Genomic DNA, 21,382 nt, shown 5'->3' on the forward strand with positions numbered 1-21,382 from the left:
CTGTCTACTTTTATCATGTTTTCTGTTCCAAATATATTTTAAAAACTGGTTGAGTGAATATTACTTTTAGCTTCAGAAGATATGATGTATATGTAAGAGGCATTTAACTATTATAAATTATTTTGATGACTTAATGTCAATATTATGTTGTATATTTTGAAATAAATTTTATTAGTTTAATAAAACAAAACAAACAAATGAACAAGGGGGGGGGCAGTGATCGCGCATGCCTTTAATTCCAGCACTTGGGAGGCAGAGGCTAGCAGGTTTCTGAATTCAACACCACCCTGTCTACTCAGTGAGCTCTAGGACAACCAGGGCTACACAGTGAAACCATGTCGCAAAAATAATAATAATTAATAATAATATGAATAAAGCAAAAAAGAGAAAAATCAAAAACAAAAAAACCAAAACAACAACAACAGAAAGGGAAACCCCTTCACATTTTTGCAGATGAGAGACTGAATTGAGGCAGTATTGATGATCTTAAAACTCACTTCTCCACTGAAGGTGCTCAGCTTCAGGTACTGGGGAGAACCGACGGGATTACCCCTAAGTCCTTTCAAGGAGAATGGTGCTCCAAGTTCTACCATGGTCTTCCCAAAGATAGCATCTGGACAAGGCTTTCCTGCCAGCAGGGCAGGATACAGTTCTATGGCATCGATGGCACTGAAGAGAGCTTTCAACTCTGCAGCCATTTCCTTTTCTCCTGGAAGGTACCGAAGATAGAGACACAGATATATAAAACTGGGAACAGCTGACAATTGTCCTGGCTATTGAGCATAGGCTTTCCCCTGCTCACTAGCTGACCCCCATCCCCATTCCTCTTTCTCAATAAACTCGATCCTTTTCTATTTCCTGTATAAGAAGAAAAAAGGAGGAGGAAGAGGAAGTTAGTTTATCCCCTCACTAAAATCCCTCTCACCTTCTCTTTTCCCATTTAATCCTTGATCCTTTTAGAATCTTCAGAAACCATTTCTCACCTGTAAGTTCTTCAGATGATGTGTAAGGCTTCAGGGAGAAGCGTTTGCGGTACTCATTGAGAGACTGGTATTTCATCTGTCTGCTCTGGTCAATGGAGGCCTTTGCCACTGCTTGTAGGGCAATTAGAACATTTCTTCCCCCAGGAACCTGAGACAAGTGAATAACAAAATGAGATTCCTGAGGTCTTATGTCTTCACCTCATCACTTCCAGTCTGTAAGGAACAGGTCTTTTATGATTATAAAAAATGAGCTGGTAGACAAGTGTGAATATTTAATTCTGAAGTCTCTAAGATGACTGAAAGCTTTTAAAAGTATTGGTTTTAAGATAGACAGGTGTCATTATTTGCTGGATAATTTTAGAAGAACACTTTAGTCTTTCAGAAACCTTCCAGGAATCATGTAACAAGAACCAGTAGAACAGCTGACTATTCTTTTAGTAATAGGAAAAAAAAAAACCTGTCTCTATTACAAAAATCCTAAAGCCACTGACCAGGTGGTTCTTGTTTTCAGGAACAATGCTTACCCGGCCAGCAATCTGTCTGGTGAATGACTCAAAAAACTGAGTAAATCCTCCTTTGAGGAGGATGGAGTTGTTGTAGAGAAACTGATTGAAGCTGTATTCCTGGTCCTCAGTGTTGAAGGTATGGGGCAGCAGGGGTTGCCAGTGATAGAGTGTGTTGAATTCAGAGGCAATGCGATTCTGATACTGGAACTGCTGGTTGAAAAGGAGCTCTGGGTCAAACTTGAGTTTGAAGTGGTAACCACTCAGGTGTTGCATGTAGTCTTCCATCACTATCTTGCTAGTCTCTCCTGGTGCACAACACAGAGAGTGTAGTTTCCTTACAACAAACGGTAGGGATGTTACCAGATCACCTTCACTCTCCCTATTCACAAGAAGAACTCAAAACAGCAAACGCAAGAACTGAGTTTTTCTCTTTTTAGGGGTTTGGGGGAGGTGGTCTTGCTCTTTATTTTCTCTCTTGCTCACCTATGAGTATGAGTCTGCTGATTTGGAATAGTCGCTCATCCTCCCACTCAGGATGCTCCTGTTTGAGTATGTCACACACTCTGTTGTGCTCCCAAAGCCAGATGGTTGTATACATCAGCAGACCAGGCACCAGACCAAAGACTTCCTGCCCCAGAGCAAACTGCAGGTTCTCAGGGATGCAAGGAGGGTAGATCATCTCTACCTGAGTATCTTTGACTGTGGGAGGATACACCTCTCCACCAATGACCTAAATCACAACAGTAATAACAGAGTTAAAAGAAGAAAGAAAACGTCACAACAGTTTTAAAATGTAAGTCTAAATGGCAGGTTATCATTTTTAAACCATAAGGAAAATATCTGATATTTCAATTTTCCATCCTTGAAAAGGCATAGTTTATGTTTTCTGTCTAGAGTTACACTATAAATGTGATTTAAGTCTACCTAAAAAATTAATTATGGAGAAATTTCAATTTACTGATTTCTTACTATGATTTCTTATTCAATTTCGATGATTACTTTTTCCTTAAAATTCAACAAGTGATTTTTTTTAAAGATTTATTTTATTTTTAGGTATGAGAATTTGCCTGAATGTATGTATGTATGTATGTATGTATGTATATCATGTGCTTGCCTGGCACCCTAAAATGTCAGATGAATTTATCAAATCTCCTAGAACTGACTGGAGTTATAGATGGTTGTGAACTATCCTGTGGGTGTTAGGAACTTACACTAGGGCCTCTGCAAAAGCAACAAGTGTTATTAAACACCAATCTAGCAAGCTCTACAAATGACTTATTCATAGTCACAAAGTTCTAAAATATTTTTTCTGCCAAAAATAAAAGCATGTAACTGTATTTTGAATGATATTAGCATCCTATATTAGGTATACCACATGTTTACTAATAACCCTGATAGTTATTTTCCATTGTGTAAAGCAGCACAGTTAGGGGACTTTGTGAAGGTTGAGCCTCTATCTCAATAAGCAGAGTCCAGTGCACAGCAAGCACAAAATTCTAACATTAACTTCCCAATGCCACCAGTGACTACTTATTTACTTATTTATTTACAGAAGATATAGCCTTTTCATAGACTAAACTTTTTAACTAAAAATATAAGGAAATTACATTAAAATATTTCTCTGTATGTCTGCTCATTTTTAATAAACCAGCAAATAAAAATGGAACACCCATCATGGTTTTAGTAGACATGACATTTGGATACAAAAAAAAAAAATGGTGCAATATTTTTGGCATGGCAAGAGGTCAGCATTTCCTAAGGATTTGCTATAAATCTGAGTTAAGCCCACTTACTCCATGCCCCAGTCCTCGGGTGAACCCTGGTCTTGCTTCTGATTTGTCTTGAAAAACTGATGGGTGAAGTGCTGGGCAAAGAATGCAAACATCATATTTGAGCCTTGGGGGTCAGGAATGAACTCTCTCTGAAGAAGAACCTTTTCCAGCACTTCTTTTGAATCAGGAAGCTCCTTATTTCCTGGAACATGAAAACTCTGAAGTAAGTATCTATCCATTCACCTATTTGTTCAAGCAAACAGATGACTGTATAATACATGAGAGCATCCATCACTTAGAAGCACTGTCTCAAAGAGGATCACAACATCAATAAATCTGTTGTGTTTTGAGGCACAGTGTCAGGCTGGACTGAAACTCACTCTTTATGTGAGAATGGTCTTGAGTTATTGGTTATCCTTTGCCTTAGAGATTACTGGCAATAAGCTATCTGGCAAAGGTTATAAATTCTACTGTTCATATATAAGGGGGAGTGTTATTGAAATTTTATCAATTTTAACTATCATCAATCCAATTTAGCAAAACATAACAAGGTTAAAACATTGTACCAAATGTAGATTTACTTTCCCATACTACATCTGTACTTTTAATAAACCTCTGTGGATAACCATACTAAAGACAAAACTATTTACAGTTTTACATGAAGGATAATCTAAGGTCAACTTTTCTAGGTACACACCCAAGCCTCACTGCAGTTGCTATGTATGTATTTCTTTACACTCACCCTTCACACCCATGGGAGTTGGGCAGTCATCTGCTACTGGAGGAAAGGACCTGGTGTAGTAGGAGAGGTTGGAGAAGGCTTCCCAGCTTTTGTAACCACGGTGCATGTGGTACGTTGGTAGACTGTCAATCAAATGTGATCTCCCTGAAATTTTAAAGAAAATAATTATTGGTTTCATATGAAAACAACAACAACAACAAGGGAATATCAATTATCATTGTACAATGTAGCAAGTCCAGAGATTGGATTTCCTTCAGACAAAGATACCCTATTTTACAATGACTAAACTTTAAAAGGCACTGAAAATGCATCTTCAATAAAGTGTTAGCTTTACAGAGGACATTATGCTCCAGTAGTCTTGACATTTCAGGTACAACCCTCCCCCTGTTCCATAGCTTATGACTAACACAGATGGGAATGGCCCTCACTTAGAAAATTAGATATCTATTTCCCCTTCTGACCCAAACCCTAATCAACTATTTGTTTCAAAGTGTGCTGTATGTTCAGAACAGTTTTGTGAGCCATGGGTATTCAATGAACAAGCGAACCACACTTCCTCCACAGGAATGAAGGACACGGTTCATAACTAGGATCCAGACTACAGGTTTACATGCAGTATTTTAGACATTTCAGGTTAAAAATAAACAGACTAGAAAATGTATACTTCAAATCATTTGAAAAGGTCAGGATAGTTCTTAGGGTTGGGTTTTCAGTGCCTAGTTGTGTTGGAGGATGCTGGAAAACAAGGGAGGGTTGTACTTACATCTCAGCACATATCTCATGACTGAACTTCGCAGGAAGCGAATGTTGTTCACAATGTTCCAGACTCCCTTGAAGAGGCTCAGGGTGTAGTGCACTGTGTTTGGGGTGGGCTTCAGCAGTAACTCAATTCTTGTCTGAAATTCAGCTGGAGAGAAACAAGGCAGGAGGAAGAACTGAGCAGTCCCTATTCTCTCCCATAGAATACAAATCTACAAAATGATGGTAAACCATATGTGGCTCCTTCCAAAGGAAGATACAACCGGGAGAAATATATGTGTAGTACAGTTTTCACCATAGAATGCAGTACAGTGCAGTCACACTTATACTGATCAAATCCTATGCTCATACATTCACTGTGGTTTTGAAATGAGTTGGGACAGCAAGGATTTGCTACATTAAAACAGAAAACATCCTGTCTGTCACTCTTGGTTGTCCTCATCTTCGTTATTTAACTGTGTCACCATGGGTCAACTCTACAATGATAAGTTTGACAAACACACAGGTATTCCCAGAAAAGAAGTCTTTATTTTTAAATAAGTCTGTCTCATCTAATGGTTATAACATAGAAGTAGCAACTTTCTATTCTTAAGGAAGAAAAGCAGAAGACCTAACTTCATAGCTCACATTACCAACATTTTCTTTTTTTATTTTAATTAAATATTTACTTTATTTACATTTCAAACGTCTGGTTTCCCCTCAGGAAAACCCCCTATCCCCTCTCCCCTTACCGTGGTCACCAACCCATCCACTCCAGCTTCCTGGCCCTGGCATTCCCCTATACTAGGACATAGGGCATTCACAGGACCAAGGGCCTCTCCTCCTATTGATGACCAACTAGGCCATCCTTTGCTACATATGCAGCTGGAGCCATGAGTCCCACCATGTGTACTATTTGGTTGGTGATTTAGTCCCTGGGAGTTCTGCGGTTACTGGTTAGTTCATATTGTTCCTCCTAGGGAGCTGCTAACCCCTTCATCTCCTTCGGTACTTTCTCTAGCTCCTTCATGGGGAACCCTGTGCTCAGTCCAATGGTAGGCTGCATGGATTCCCCTCGGTATTCATCAGGCACTGGTGAATGTTCAGACTAGAATTGTTGAGTAGCCCTTTCAAAATTAAAATGGATTGACCAGCAGGTGCCCGGCGTGAACCCGGTGCCTCTATTGCGGAGCTGGTAACGTGGCACAGCCCGGACAGGTGTGAGCTCAGGGTGTTTCTGCAGGCTCTGTTCCTTAGGTGTATTGCATACACCTAAGGTGCATACACATGAGAAGACTTTTGACCAGCTAAGACCAGCTAAGAGAATTTGCTGCAAGGAATGAAATTAGCTTACAGCTTGCTGCTCAATGAAGAAGCATCCAATCAGCTAGGTGATGTTCAGAAGGCTGAGTTTATTTTTGAGTGGTTTTGATACTAGGAGAAGCTCTTGCTAGCAACAAACAGGGAGGACGTCAGGGAGAAGCAGAAGATCTTGTTGAGTAGCTCCTGTCGTTACTGAACAGCTCGCCGGGGCCTCCCACGCACAAGCTCCTTACTCAGAATCTGGCCATACTTTAAAGTATTGAAGACACATTCTCTGTTTATGAGACAATCGATAAATGTAATGATCTCATCCGGAGCAAAGATGACTCTCCAAGTTACCTTCCCACCAAACTTGCTGCTGTGGTGTGCTTGGGTTCCTTGTACAAGAAGTTGGATAGAATACTGGGTAACTGCTTCACTGACACCGTGGGGAATATTCTTAAAGCTATGAAGAGCGCAGAGTCTCAAGGCCACTATGAGGTCATGCTGAGTCTGCAGAGTATACTGACTGGGCTGGGTGCTGCCACTGCACCATGCCACAGGGATGTTTACAAGGCTGCCCAGTCCTGCTTAACAGACAGATCCATGGCTGTCCGATGTGCTGCTGCCAAGTGTCTTCTTGAACTCCAGAATGAGGCCATCTTTATGTGGAACACAGACCTGGACAGTGTGGCCACACTATGTTTTAAGGTTCCAATTATGATGTGCGGATATGTTTCAAAACTGTTGGGTACAGTGTTGGCTAAAGCTGTAATTATTAAGCATCCAGGAGCAGGTTCAAGGCAGAGTGTTCGCAGAGGGTCTCTGGAGGAAGTTCTGGAACTTCTGGGAGCACGGTTTCTGCATGGGAGTTCAGGATTCCTCTGAGCCAGGGAGATATGCTGAAAGGAAGCAGTTCAGTCCACAGAGACGTTCAAGTTGGAGTTACTCAGGCTTACGTGGTATTTATTTCAACATTAGGAGGAGCTTGGCTAGAGAAGAATCTTGCTGCCTTTCTTTCCCATATCCTAAGCCTTATATCCCAGCCGAATCCTAAAGCCACACAGACGCAGATTGATGCCATCTGCTGTTGCTGCTGTGTCTCATTCTTTCTTCAAGGGGCTCTAGGAGGCCTGCTTGGAGAGAAAGCTCAGATTTCTGCTGCACAGATCTGCCAGGCCATCTGGAAGCTAAAGAAAGTTATGGATGCCTTATTGCATGATGGTAATTTCCATGGATGTAGCCGCCAGCCAGCATGTGCTGGTTTGTGCATTACAAGAACTTGGAAATCTGATCCACAGCCTTGGCACTACAGCTGCCCCTTTACTCCAGGATTCCAGTACAGGTAGATCTGTTGTTTGTGACCATCTCGGTTCTGCATTTCACTTGTACTGGAGGAAGGAAATGTCTGTGATGTAAGCAAGCTGGAGTTTACTTAGAACTGTAAACCACTGGAGACTCATTAGATGTTTCATGAAAGTTTATAGTCAAGATTATTTTAAAATATAGATGTGTTTGAAGGCTGGAGGGATGGCTCAGTGGTTAAGAGCACATGATGCTCTTCCTGGGGACCTGAGCTCGGTTATCAGAGATCCTGGCAGGCTGTTTAGCTCCACCAATAACTAGCCCCAAGGGATCTAATGCCTTCTTCTGGCCTCTGAGGGCAAATGTACCTACACACACACACACACACACACACACACACACACACACACACACACGAGGAGTGGGTGCTAATGCTACTTGGATCAGAGGAACTTGGCCTGCGAGCATACCCAAGAGCAATGCTAGCATTCCACCCCAACCACACTGGGCCCCGTTTTGCAGAGGCATACGAGACTCTTTGCCTCCGTGGACTGGATGTCAATCCCCTAAGGCTGCTTGGGCAGTGAAAAAGTATTTTACCTTTTCTCCACACATCAGTACCACGTATAATCAAACATTTGCAGGTTATAATTGGACATATCAAAGCCCAGCACAGCGAGGGGCTAATAATCCTTTTAATGTATGGTTGTTATGTGGGGTAAATGGAAGCTGTACTGATTTGTCACCTGTAAGTATACTGATGGGAGGGGCCTGGGGAAATGCTAGTTTTTATTGGAACAGGTCTGATTTGTTTGAAAATTCTGTGAGTGTTTTGGCTTCGAGAAAAAAAAATATGTCTTTTGTGCCTACACCTGTGTGTGTTTGGCCCCCTTTTGTGTTTTTAGTATATAATGGTAGTTATGGTAATGAGTTTATTAATCGTAGTAATGATAATTGCTTTTATAGTATGTATTGAAATGCATCTGCATTTTCCTTGGCTGTGGTAACCCGTATGCCTAGATTTGTACTCTGGCTAGTGAAAGCTCCATCTGTGATGACACTGTTTAGACCTAAAAGAGATTTTGAGATTACCACTGCCATAGTCACAACAATTGCCATTTCTGCCACAGCTGCTACAGCCATGGCCATATCTTTGACATCCGTAGTGCAAACAGCAGTAGCGGTAAATAATTTGTTTGCTGGAGTAACAGAAGCTTTAGTTTTGCAGGGTAATATTAATAGTCAGCTAAAAGCACAAATTTTATTATTAAATCAGAGAATTGATCTAGTGCAGGAACAAGTTGATGTGTTGATGGAGCTTGGTCAATTAGGATGTGAGTGGAACTATTCGGGATTATGTGTAACTTCATTGCCTTTTCTTAATGCTAGCCATGCTGCTGGTGTGTCTCAGGATCTTTCCCGATATCTCACAGGGAACTGGTCACGTCAACTTGATGGTATGCTGAGGGATCTCCGACAGTCCATTGTTCACATCGTCACAGCAATATTGCACCTCAAGGAATGGGCTGGCATAGGAGGGCTGGCAATCATCTGCGTTGCCACAGGAGTAATGGCCCTGTGGTGCATTTGCCATATGCAAAAAAGGCATAGCCGTGTGCAGGCACTGTTGATTCAGGCTTTTGCAGCCCTAGAGCTGGGACAATCTCATCAAGTGTGGCTTGGCATGCTAGAGAAGTAATCAATGATGGGCAAGACTCCCTGGAGGTGTTACCAACCTAAGACAGGAACCAGACCACTGCTGTCTGTCCTCCTGATGATGGGTAAGGAGCATTATTGCAGGGGGGAACCTAAGACAGGCATTCTCTCTGCCAAAATAATAAATAAGGGGGAGATGTGAGGAGCGGGTGCGGCCACCACCCCAAGATGGCACCCAGGATGGCTGTCAGGTCTTATGACCTGCGCCTGACTTCCTCATTATCTCAGACTTAGCCACATCCCAGCACTGCACAGACGCCATGCCTTGTCAGCTCGCCTGAGGTGTCGTCACTTGCTGTGGACTGCTGTTATATGACTGGGGTGATTGGGAGGAGTCAGTAGGGTATTTAAGGCACGCCCCGGGGTTGTTTGGGGGATTCCGTTCCTGCACTGCAATGCTAAGTGTTCCTGAATAAACCTGCTTGAAGAAGGACAACATGGTGTTGCATCTTTCCTGCTGGTCAGGGTGGATGTGACACACACACACACACACACAACTTAAAGAGAGGAGAGGGCATTTTGGGTTTTTGGATCTTGTGTTTGTTTGCCATTTTCCCCTTTTGTAATTAAAGGTTCTGTGGCAAGGTGTGGCAAGGTGAGGCAAGGTGAACACCTTTAGTCTCAGCACTCAAAGGGCAAAGGCTACATAGTGAGATCCCATCCTTACAAAAACAAATTAGAAAACTCTTTTGTAATGCTGTCCTCATTTCTCTTTCTGAAGTGTAATGGAAAACTTCCAGAGAAATACGCCTGGATTTCCCTCCCCTGCAGTGAAACATCACTATCTGTGGACTAGATGCAGTCCATTCCTCAGGGGTCTTTTAAGTCATCTTTATTTCTTTCTGAAAATAACTTTCTGCCTTATAGAGTAATTTATTAGCATTGTGATATTTTCAGATAGCACGAAGTTCCCTCCTTTAAAATATGTTCTTCAGAGATTCACAGTTATATGACTACCACCATGCTTAAATGAGGGTGTTTGTATCAAAGGAGTATCAGCAGGATTGTCATCAGCAACCATGTCTGCCTGTACTTCCCAGAAGACATGGCGACTCATCTGCTCTCCATTCTGTCATTTTACATGCTTAGGCCATGAACTATCAGTGAAATCCACTAAGATGTGGTCTGCAGTGGCAAGTTCCTTTTTATTTTCCTGTCTGTGGCTTTGTTTCTGCCATTGTTCCTACTTACTGAGGACCTTCGTGTTTATATCATTTATATGTTTGTAAGCTCTTTAAATTTCTGTAGCAGTTGGCAGGAAACTTGCATGTTTCAACAAAGGTCTGTCATGAATCAATAAATAGAAACTTTTTTGCTGACCACTGCATTCCACTGTATTCTAACATGTTGTTAGTGGGTTAGACCACTGAAGTCCTGGCAAAACCTTGGTTCTAGAATTTGCTCTAAGATAAAAGCTGTGCAGTGGATAAGAAGTGTTTTAGCATATCTGTAATGTGCTTGAGAGATTTTTCTACAGGAGCAGTAAGCTGGAAAGATGACTTAGAGGTTAAGAGCACAAGGGCAAGTTCGATCCCCAGCACTCCTGTCAGGTGGCTCGGAGCTGCCTATAATCCAGCTCTGGGGATCCAGTGCTTCTGTGCTCTGTGGACGTCTGTTCTCACATGCACAGACACATACCTAAAACGAATTAAAATCATCTTTCTTCTAAAAAGGGGTTATGACAAGGTATGACTTTTTAACAGTGGTTTTCTTTTGTAGTAGCAATTGTAGTTCCTAATACAATGCTTAATTACTAATGATCTCAAGGTAAAATACAAAAGTCACTAGAAATAAAAATTTTCTTTTGTGCATTGACATAGCTTAAGTTCATTTTGATGAGGTAATACTAGAAGACATCTCTACATTAAAAACCCAAAAACAATGTAGTTATATCTCACTTCTTTCATTGTAATTTGGTTTCTCATAGAAGAAGTACATTTTATATGCAAGTGGATGTCCATCCTTTGACTGTCCTATTGCTGAAATGAGTTCTGTCTGTACACATAAGCCATTTGCTTTCCTCTGTCCTTCCAGGCCTTCTGAACAGCGTCATCTCAGTGGTTCTGCACCTTAGCATTTCTGTTCGCCTGGCTGCAGCCTGGTGCTTGCACTGCATTGACGTAGCCTTGCCTTCTTACCTGACACCTTGCTTAGATCGTTGCCTAGAAAGAAAGATACTCAAGTCTTCACCAGAAGCAGTGACTGGCTTTAGTTTTGTGCTGGCAGCCTTGCTAGGTACAGTGACACAATGTCGTTTGAGAATTCCTCATGGAAAGGGCAAGGTAATGATTTCCTTCTCTGTTCAGTGGTGTTCATATTTTTGTGAAATGTGTTGCTGGTAGTATGCCACCTACCACACTACAACAGGGTAGTGAAAGCCCTGTCAAAATGCAGCATGTCTCCTGAGTATTCTTTGTGTGTTGAACACTAGCCACACATTCTCTGAGAAAGGATGGTTGTCGCTCACTTTCCTCAATGAGTGCTTCCTGGTCTAGACCGCATGAATCAAAGATGGAGTCATGTTTAGTGGGTTTTGTTTCCAGTACTGGGGTGGGGAAGGGTACTTCCTGTGTTTTTCCTAGAAGGCTTTCTATGGGATAACAGAATTTGCAGGGTATCTAGCCTTGTCACATAAGTCTATTTAAAATCACACTACATACTCTGGTTTTTCATTATAGTACATATATTTTTGCCTTTTAAAATACCATTATAATCTTGTCTGCACTCCACCTTTAAGCTCATTTTTTTAGGGTCAGGAGTTGGAGAGTGGCCTCAACTACTTAGTGGAACTCTGTTCCAAAAATAAAAAAAGAATAGAAGGACAATTGGACTTATGAAAAAGCCTGAGTGTCATTTAATAAATTTACAGTTCTTGTCAATATTGTTGGGGTTACTTCTGAATTAGTTTACATGTAATTGTATAAAATAGATAAATAATGTTTTATGAGCTGAGATTTTTCTACATAAGAAAAGGGGGAGCTATAATTGTAGAATTGAGAAAGTTAAATAAAAGCCCATATGTTAAGTTGAAATTTTCACTATGAGCTCAATTTTATTTCTTTCAAAATAACTACTAAGGCCTCATTCTTTCTACTAAAGTGACTAGAAGCAATAATTAGCCAGTAATAGAGAATATCCTAGTGGTGACCCTGAGACTCTAAATGCCTTTCCCTACCTCCCTACAAAAGAAATCAGGGTTTAATCAAGAAGTTATATGTACGACTTTATAATATATCCTCTACAAAATGTCAAAAATTCAAATATCTTTATATTATCAGTGTTGTAATAAACTGATTGACAAGTTGAAAAAAATAGATCAACATAGTATATTTATCAAAATTTAGTGTAATGAAAATCAAAGTAAATCAGTCCAGTTTTAACATTTTGAATATACTTTTAAAAATTCCTTCTGCATTTTTCTGTGGGCAGAAGAGCTCTCACAGGCATTTAAAGCAACAAATCCTATTCAGTGGCCCACACATAAGCTTTTCACAAGTATTGAACGGATTCTGTCTCATCACAAACCCTTACGACTATTAGTTTTTAGGAAATGAGAGTGGTTCTTTTCTCAGTTGAGTGGTAGCCCATAACCTGAAAGCAGCTCGCAGTTCCTTAGACCAAACAGTCCAGGCTCTTTGAAAGAGACACACCCAGTCCCACACTCCTAGAAAGAGGGTCTGAGCTTGAGGAGTCCAGGGGTGCCTCAGGCCACAGAGGTCCTCACTCACCAGCATGGCTGAGCCCCAGGGCAGCACAGTGCAGCACAGCTTGGAAGAGCATCTCAGAGGTGGCAGCAGCTGTGGCTGTGGTTGTGGTGGTGGCTGCAGAGCTGGAGGGTCACGGACCTGAGTTCCTTGGTGAGCAGGGTCCTGAGGGTCCTGAAGCTCTTCACTTGCAGTTTGACAACTGGCTGCTCATGGGGAGGACCTTGCTTTTCTGTCTGTAAAGAGGGCACCACGTGACATTGTGTGGAATGTGCTCCTCAGCCTGGAGATGAAGTCCCCCAACATCTCTCCCCTCTCCCCCTTCTCATTAAGGCTACCAGCAGGGGGAGACAAATGCATGTGAGAGAGGAGGGAAGCCAGGAAGGTGCCCAACCCCAGATGATGCCAAATGGGGAGGATGGGAGGGACATGCTGGGAAGAAGGAGAGAAGAAAAAAAGTAAAATGAATCACTGATATCTGGGAAATCCCCGAATAGCTGAATATCACAAGATACATTTTAGTAACATAGGACTCAAAGACAAAGCTCAGAGGATATTAAAACTTATTTGAGTCCAACGAAACGATAACTTGAGATGTTTAGAATTCACAGAAAGCAGCACAGACGGTTATAGCACCAAATGCATGGATGAGCAAAGGAGACTGAAAGTCAGAAGTCAAGGCTCCCAAGTCATCAGAGTAGAAAGATCAATTAAACTGAGAGTAAATAGAAGAACAGGGACAACCGACATTTGAACAGAAATCAGTGAAACTAAAACCAGGAAATTAATAGAGAGTCAGCACAAACAGGCCCCTTTTGAAAGGCCAATAAAATTAATGTCTCTAGCCAGTCCACTAAGAAAAAATTAAGATTAAAAAGTATTCTAATCACAAAGACTTCAGGAAGATGAAGCCATCACCACAGAAACCATAGATATTTGGGAAGAAAAGTATTCTCTGAACAAGAGAGACAAGGATAGAGGACTGTGACATGTTAGAGGCCCTCCTGGTCTACATAGGGAGTTCAGGCCAGCCAAGGTTAACATGGCAAGACTTTGTCCCAAGAAAAGAACAACAAAAGAGGTGCACTATTAAAAATTACTATTCACTGACTTTATGGTCTCAATTGAATGTATCAATTTCTGTTTCCCCCGAATTCCTTCTGTGTGTGTGTGTGTGTGTGTGTGTGTGTGTGTGTGTGTGTGTGTGTGGTGCCTCAGTGTGCAGATTCCTCCTGCACACCTTTGGAGGTCAGAGAAGAGTCTTCTTTTGGAGGTCAGTGCAGGACACAAATGCCTTCCTCAATTGCTCCCTACCTTGTTGCCATGAAAGAGGGTATTTGACTGACTGTAAGTATGCTTTCTGGGCTAGGTTGACTGGCTGATGTGTTCTTTCATCCTGCTGTCTAGGGTTCCTGGTATATGATTGTCTAAATTTTTATGTGGGTGCTGGAGATTCAAATTCAGGCCCTCCTGCCTGATTGCCAAATAAGTATCCTTATCCACCAAGCCACCTCTCCAGCCTTTGTACCAATTATCTCTCATTCTCTGTCCCTCTCTTTCTCACTCTTTCTCTCTCATACATCATGTAACACAAATCATATTATATTATGTATTATTATATATTATACATGTACATACATTTTAACACACACATATGTGTGTATATGGTTACATTTACTTAATGTGTATGGGTATTTCACCTGCATCTTTCACTGTATACTACATGCATTATTGTTGCCTGTTGAGGCCGGAGGAGAACATCATACCCCCTAGAATTGTGGTTACAGAAGGTTATAAGCTGCCATGTTTGTCCAGGGAACTGAACTGGGGTCCACTGGAAGAGCAGTCAGTACTTTTAATCACTGAGCCATTTCTATAGCCCAATATACCAACATTTGAAAGCAAATTTTTTAAAATCTCATGTATGAAGAGAACAATCTAAGCTGGCTTTTATCTACTTAAATATTGAATCAATGTCACCCACCCTGACAAAAAGAAAGAATCTGTCTTATATGGGATTGCTGGTGAACTCCATCAAATGTTTAAAGGACATGTATCATGTCCACACAGTCTGTATCAGAAAATGGGGATAGAGGCATGACTGTCTAGCTCCATACCAGCATAACCATAACACTAAAATCTAGCAAATTACAGCATAATATTGAACATGAATATCCAAGCAAGTTTTAAACCCGTGGGCTGGACAGATTGCTTAAAAGATGGTTTAGAGCACCAACTGTTCTTCCCAATGGCTGTTGTTTGATTCCCAAGACTCACAAATCTTTTCACAATCCTCTGTAATTCCTACTCCAGGGGATTCAACATCCTCTTCTGACATCTGAGAACACTAGGTACACACATGTGGTACATAGACAAAACAGAGGCAAAACCACAAGGTAGGCAAACATATATCAATAAATAAACTTTTAAACACACCACTAAAAAAATCAAATCCAGCAGCCTGCAAATATAATTAGTTATACATCATGACTAAGTGGAATTTATTTCTGCTATGCAAAGCTATGTCACCATCCCAAATGTATATAGACAACCGTAAGGAAAAAAGATGATAGTCATACTCCTGGCAATTGGAAATGAAGATAAATGTCTTCAATCATGCCAAGATATACACAAAATCATAACTGGTAAGCTAATATCATAACTGGTAAGGAATTAGAAACATTTCCAGTAAAATCAAAACAAGACAATTTTGTGCGTCTTTGCTGCTGTTTTAAAAAGATTATTTGGTTTTTGGTTAGACATAGACATAGGCATAGACACAGGTTTGTGAATGTAAATTGATGCACCTATGTACCCCCTAAGACTAGAAGAGGGTGTCATGATGCTCAACTTATTACTTGAACACTGGGATCTAACTCACTTCTTCATGAACATCAAGCTTTCATAACCACTGAGCCACCACTCCAGATCCACTCCCTTGCTGCAGCTTTTAAACTGTATGCCAGCTGGGTATGGTGCTGCATATTTATAACCCAAGTCCTTGGGACTTGAGGCAGGAGTCCAGTACTCAGCTCAAAACAAGTTCAAGGTCAGCCTGCTCACATGATATGTTGTCTCAAAATACGTACATACATACATGCATGCATGCATACATACATACTTACATTCATACATGTGTATGAGTTATTTTCTTAGTAATAAAATAAGAGCAATAAAATCCTCTTTAACAGATATTTGCTCTTTTCTATGGAATGTCCATAAGAATCATCAGCAAAATCTTCCTGAAACTAAATTGGTAGATGTAGAGAAATTTTAATCCAGCAACATGGCTGTTCTACCAAGGCACTACATCAAAAGATCTTCTATATCTGTGTGATCTGACTGGAATGCAGTACATGCCTTTTAATCCCTTTGGCTACAACATAGACACACCTTTAATCCCAAACAATGAACGTGAAGTTAGTTTGTAGAAGGAAACAGCCATGCTTGAAAATGATGTGTGATTGAGAGTCAAAGTGAAGAAAAAGATTTGACAGGATGAATGAGAGATAAGATATATCCAACTCTCAGGAGAACAGCCTACATGGGACAGAAGAAGTTCTCTCATGTCTTCTGGAACTCTGGCCCCTGCCTAAGTTACCGCCCTCCATAGCCCCCCTCAAGAGAAGCATGGCTAGAAGTCATGTAGGCAATGGCCCAAGCTTCTGACCTTCAGGCTAAACTCCTCCCCAGTTACCTAGCAACAGTAAAGACCATAAAAATGGCTGTTCAGCCCCTGCTTGCTCTCTTACTTGTCTCTCTCTTACTTCTTACCCCTCACTCTCACCCTCTCACTCCTCTCTCTGTGTCTTCCCTCCTCTCTCCTCTCTCTTTGTCTTCTCCTCTCCTCTCCTCTCTTCTCTTCCTCTTACTCCCTTTCTCTCTAGCCTTTGCTCTCTCTCTCTTTTCTACCCTCTCTCTTTTCCCCTGCCCTTCTACAATAAAACTCTAAAACCATAGATGGTCTCTGCTCCAGTCAAGATCCACTGCGCCCACTCTCGTCAGTGTTAGGAACCTCTCTTTCCTCATCCCTCTCTCCTATAACCCCGGTGGCTTTAGCAAAGTAGCTCCAGGCCTCCCAGGTGGGGCTACCCCTTGCCACTCCCCAAAGAGTGGGTCAGAGGCTTAGATGCCCACCCAGGGATGAGTGGAAGGTAGATAGCAGCCCTCCCGTGCCTGACTAACCAGAGAATAGGTGGAACTCTGGTGGGGTGTGGGTCTTTCCCTTCCCCCTCTCCCCCCTGGGACTCCCCTCTTTAGTTCCCAACAGGAATAGTTCTTTGCTTCTGAGTGTTCAGCACAATGTCTCTTACATATATCCAGTCTCCAACTTGGTACTTGTGTGGAACCTCTGGGGTACCTGCATCATACAGGGCACTAAGTTTAGGCTACCATTCCAAATGCTTGATCTGGAGAGCTTGGAATCAAGCCATAAGATCCATGTCAGACTGAAAAGTCGCTCTGGGACTTTTCAAGACCCAAGGGAGTGGGTGTCCCATGCAACATCTCATAAGGGGTCAGGTTAAAATGGTAGGGGGTGTTCAGGGCCAAGGGAAGGGGCACCAACCAGTCTGAGCCAGTCTCCAAGGTCAATTTAGTCAAGGTCTCTTGTAGGGTTCTATTTATTTTCTCTACCTGCCCTCAACTCTGGGGACGACATGCACAAAGGGGCTTCCAATTAGTCCCCAATATCTCTGCCAATCCCTGACTTACCTTAAGAGTCAAATGCAGGATCATTGTCCAATCCAATTACCTTGGGCACTCCAAACCTCTAGAAATTTTCTTCTAATATCCTCTAAGTTACCATTTTAGCTGTTTCCTGCTTAATGGGGAATGTCTCAACCCATCCAGGGAAAATATGTACAAACACTAGAAGGTATTTATAAAAATATTTTCCTGGATTAACTTCTGTAAAATCGACCTACCAATAAACCCCAAGTTTTCTCCCCTATGTCTTTTGTCCTGTTTACTCTTGGCTGCATAAGCATTTACTTGCTGGCATACCTTACATTGTTCTACTATCTCTCTGGTCCAGAACCTGAGGTCTATTATATATACTTTAGGTCCCTTAACTGCTTGGACAAGCTTATTATCCCCTAAATTAGTCCATTGGTACATTTGGCCTATAAAGTCTTTTGCTTGCTTTCTGGGGAGTATAGTTCTCCCTTCTTGTGTGTGCTATTGTCCTACCTTCTCTTGGTAATAGTTGGTAAGGTGGCTAGCAATCTGAGTCCTTTCTTCTTTTTTTATATATTTTAAGTTATGTCATCTCTTAGCCCAGCCCCATTACCCAGCAGGTGTTCCTTGCAGACCCATAACTGGCATAGGCTCCTGCAGAGCCACTTGATCTGCCTGGTTATTTCCATGGCACACTGAGACTCTTCCCTTCTGATGTCTTGGGCAATGATTAATACTCACAGTTGCTGGCTCCATCAGATACAAGATTTACTGCTTGTTTCTTTGCCCTCTGATGTAAGCAGTCCTCTCTGTTGGTATATAGCCTCATGGGCGTGGGCTGTGGCAAATGCCTACCTGCTATCCATGTAGATGTTGATCCTTTTGCTTGCCCCTAGGTCCAAGGCTTTGGTCAGAGCTATCAGTGCTGCCTTTCAGGCTGCCATTCCCGGAGGATGCCGTTCTGCCCAGACCACCTGGCACCCATCCACAATGGTGGCCCCTGCCTTGCATTGTCCCTCCACCAGGTAGCTGCTACCATCAGTGAACCAGGTCACCTCAGCATCAGGAAGCAGCTGATCAACAGACAGGTCCTTTTGCTATCCCTGGTCCTCAGCTAGAATCTGCTGGCAATCGTGAGGTGGTGGGTCAAGGTTGGGATCAGGTAACAGAGTGTCCGGGTTGAGGGCCACTGGTGAAATGAAGGTCACCCGATCTGAACTTGGCAACAAAGTCTGATAATGGGTCACGCAGGCCTTGGTCAGCCATCGATCCAGGGGCTGGCGAACAATGCTCTCCAAAGCATGTCACAGTCAGGCTCTGCCCCACAGTCAATTTATCAGCAACTAGAACTGCCAATGCTGCCACTATCCATAGGCAAGCAGGCCACTCAGCAGTGACAGGGTCTAATTTCTTTGACAGGCAACTGGATGCTTCCAGGGGCCCAGCCGCTGAGTGAGCACCCTTTTGGCTATCCCCCTGTTCTCAGCCACATAAAGGTGGACCGGTCTACTGGCATCAGGCAGCCCTAGAGCAAGGACCTGCTTATTCATGACAAAAGTCTGTTGTCCTTCTTCCTCGGTTTTTAGTCAAGGGGTAGAGGGGATGGGGTAGTCAATTTAACAAACCTTAGGATCTAGCAGAATCTAGCCCTACCTACAAATTCCCGTGCCTGCTTGGTTTTTTTTTTTTTTACTGGCAGTTGGACCTTCTTGGCTGGGGCTATGTGTTTCAATCCTCCCAGCTCCTCGAAGAGGGATTTAGTGCCCTCTAGAGAGACCTCCTTAGTCTTGGGCCCCAGGTTTCTTCACAGGCAGGAAGGGAGTATTCCAAGCCATTTGGCACTTCCACAGGATCCCTTGTTCCAGGAGCCTGATAATGTGGGGCCAGATTCCATCCCAGGCCTCCTTCAACATCGGATATCGGTGCACAGACCCCAGGGAGGCTTGGGCTCTGAACTTCATATGGATAGGGGGCTGGTTGGTGGCCCTCCACATCCCTGCCATCTCAGCCCAGGCCTGGGGAAAGACTTCGAGCCACCAGTCTAGGTCCTGGGGTGCCCTGTCCAAGGTCTCAAACAACTTGCATTCACCCTCTAGCCTGAGAGTCAGGATTCTCTGTAGATTCTTTCCCTGTTGCAACACCCACTCCAGTGTAGTCTACTTGACAGGCCTAAAGGCTTGGACGCAGTCCCAAGGCAACGATTTTCATGGAAACTCAGTCTCCTGGAACCTTGGCATTCCCATAGCATGATGCTCCAAACCTGTACTTGGGTTAGTTGGTATATGGATCTGTGTGCTTTCTTTCAGTATTGTTTTATTATAGGTGCCTCTAAGAAATGATTTTACAAATACCTAAATCAGGTTGAACTTTACTCCCTGGCTTTCACCAATGTCCTAGGCAGTCCTTGAGCTGACCCTGGGCTTGGAATTAAGTAAGAATGTTACTTATTCAGTAACCTTCAGAATTACCTCTAGTATTGTAAGAGAGACAGGGAAAGAAATCAGGCATTACAATTTACTTGAATAGAGCAAGAAATCTCAGGGCTAGTCTACATAGTAAATACTTAGAACAATAGCCGAGTCACTCCCATACACAGGAATTTACAATGACCTAGGAAGAAGGAAGGTTGTGGTTTTAGGAAGAACTGAAGTATTGTATTATTCATGAAAGGGTTAGTAGAATGGAATTCCCCTGGTGCGTGTTTTTCACTAGGCCCAGTGGAATAGCATAATTAGGTATTTACTAAGGGATCCCTAGTGGTGGGTTTAACAATAGACTAGCATTGCATTAGACCATTCACCTGGCTCCTGTGTTTAGGTGATCTTAGATAGGGCTGTTTCTATCCCAGTTGTAAACACTGCTTTGCTCTGGCCATCTTTTTATGTATGCATTTTCTTTGTTTTATATAAAGAACCATTTTGCATCTCGCTGTACCTTGGCTGATATATTTGCCTAGCTTTCTTGGTTTTCTTCTGTATTATAAGTCTGGTGCTCGCTTTGAGAAATTACATTCAGATACAACACTCCCTTGTGTTTGCATCTGTTTGTCACCCATTTTGCTGACTCCCTGCCCCCCCCCCTGTACCAGGTACTCTGATTTCCCCGAGGAGGGGCCAATGAGGCCAGTCTGCTGCACCCTGTGGCTTTTCTTTCTTTCTCTGCTCCTTTTTCTCCTGTCTCCCTGTTATAGTAGACTTTCTCAGCAACCTGCATTAAATCTCTCAATGACTTATCCTGCCTTTCTAGCCTCTGACACTTTTTCCTGATATCTCTACTAACCTGGTCTATAAAAGCCATTATTCACAGTAGTTTTATTCTCTTTGCTACTGGGGTCATAGGGTGTGTATTGGTGCTCTAGAAAGGATACAGGTGACTCATCTGGTTTCTGCTTAATCTCACATACCTTGGTCAAATTTGTGGGTCATCATGAGACCTGCCAGTGGAGTCTGGTTGTGGACCTTTAAGTACAATGAGGTTACCCCTTTCCTTTTGCCATATTAAAGTCCCAGTCAGGTCTAGTCAGGGAAAGTCTGACTGTCCATAACAATCTTGTCAACTGATGGTGCCTCTGTGTCTCAGTCTTTCTGGCTTCTGGCTTCATTATAAATGAAACAGTCTCAAAGAGATTAACTGGCCCTAAGTAGGAAAGCCACCATGGTATCAAGGAGGTGGCTCTCAGACTGTGTCCCCATGGTGGGACCAGGAAGATTCCCCCACTAATTCCCCCCCCCCAGTAAAGGGGAGTGAAGTGGCTCTGGTCTCCTATGGGCTGAGGATCCCAGAACCTGTACTGGTAATAGTGGGGCCATGGGGAAAAGGGTAGGGAGATTTGGAGGAGGAGGGTGTTGGAGCAATAAGTCTGCTGGTAAAGGATCTTGGAGGATCGACTTCTTCTCAGGTCTGTGCTGCACACGAACCTCAATTGGGTCCTCAATCT

At 42.5% G+C, this 21,382-nt stretch overlaps 1 protein-coding gene across 1 annotated transcript; it reads right to left on the reverse strand.

The window, feature by feature from the left end:
- Nucleotides 1-423: 423 nt before the first annotated feature.
- Nucleotides 424-12,844, reverse strand: LOC110288090 (prostaglandin G/H synthase 2-like; the record flags this gene model as incomplete). Its single annotated transcript, XM_021154538.1, is given in 12 exon segments — nucleotides 424-709; nucleotides 984-1,131; nucleotides 1,508-1,794; nucleotides 1,973-2,218; nucleotides 2,329-2,413; nucleotides 3,283-3,314; nucleotides 3,317-3,463; nucleotides 4,004-4,147; nucleotides 4,767-4,910; nucleotides 5,040-5,072; nucleotides 5,075-5,155; nucleotides 12,793-12,844. Coding segments are annotated over 12 exon segments (1,685 nt in total), but the record flags the coding sequence as incomplete, so codon positions are not given.
- Nucleotides 12,845-21,382: the final 8,538 nt, after the last annotated feature.

Source organism: Mus caroli, unplaced genomic scaffold, assembly GCF_900094665.2.
Source record: "Mus caroli unplaced genomic scaffold, CAROLI_EIJ_v1.1 scaffold_6561_1, whole genome shotgun sequence".
Lineage (NCBI taxonomy): Eukaryota > Metazoa > Chordata > Mammalia > Rodentia > Muridae > Mus > Mus caroli.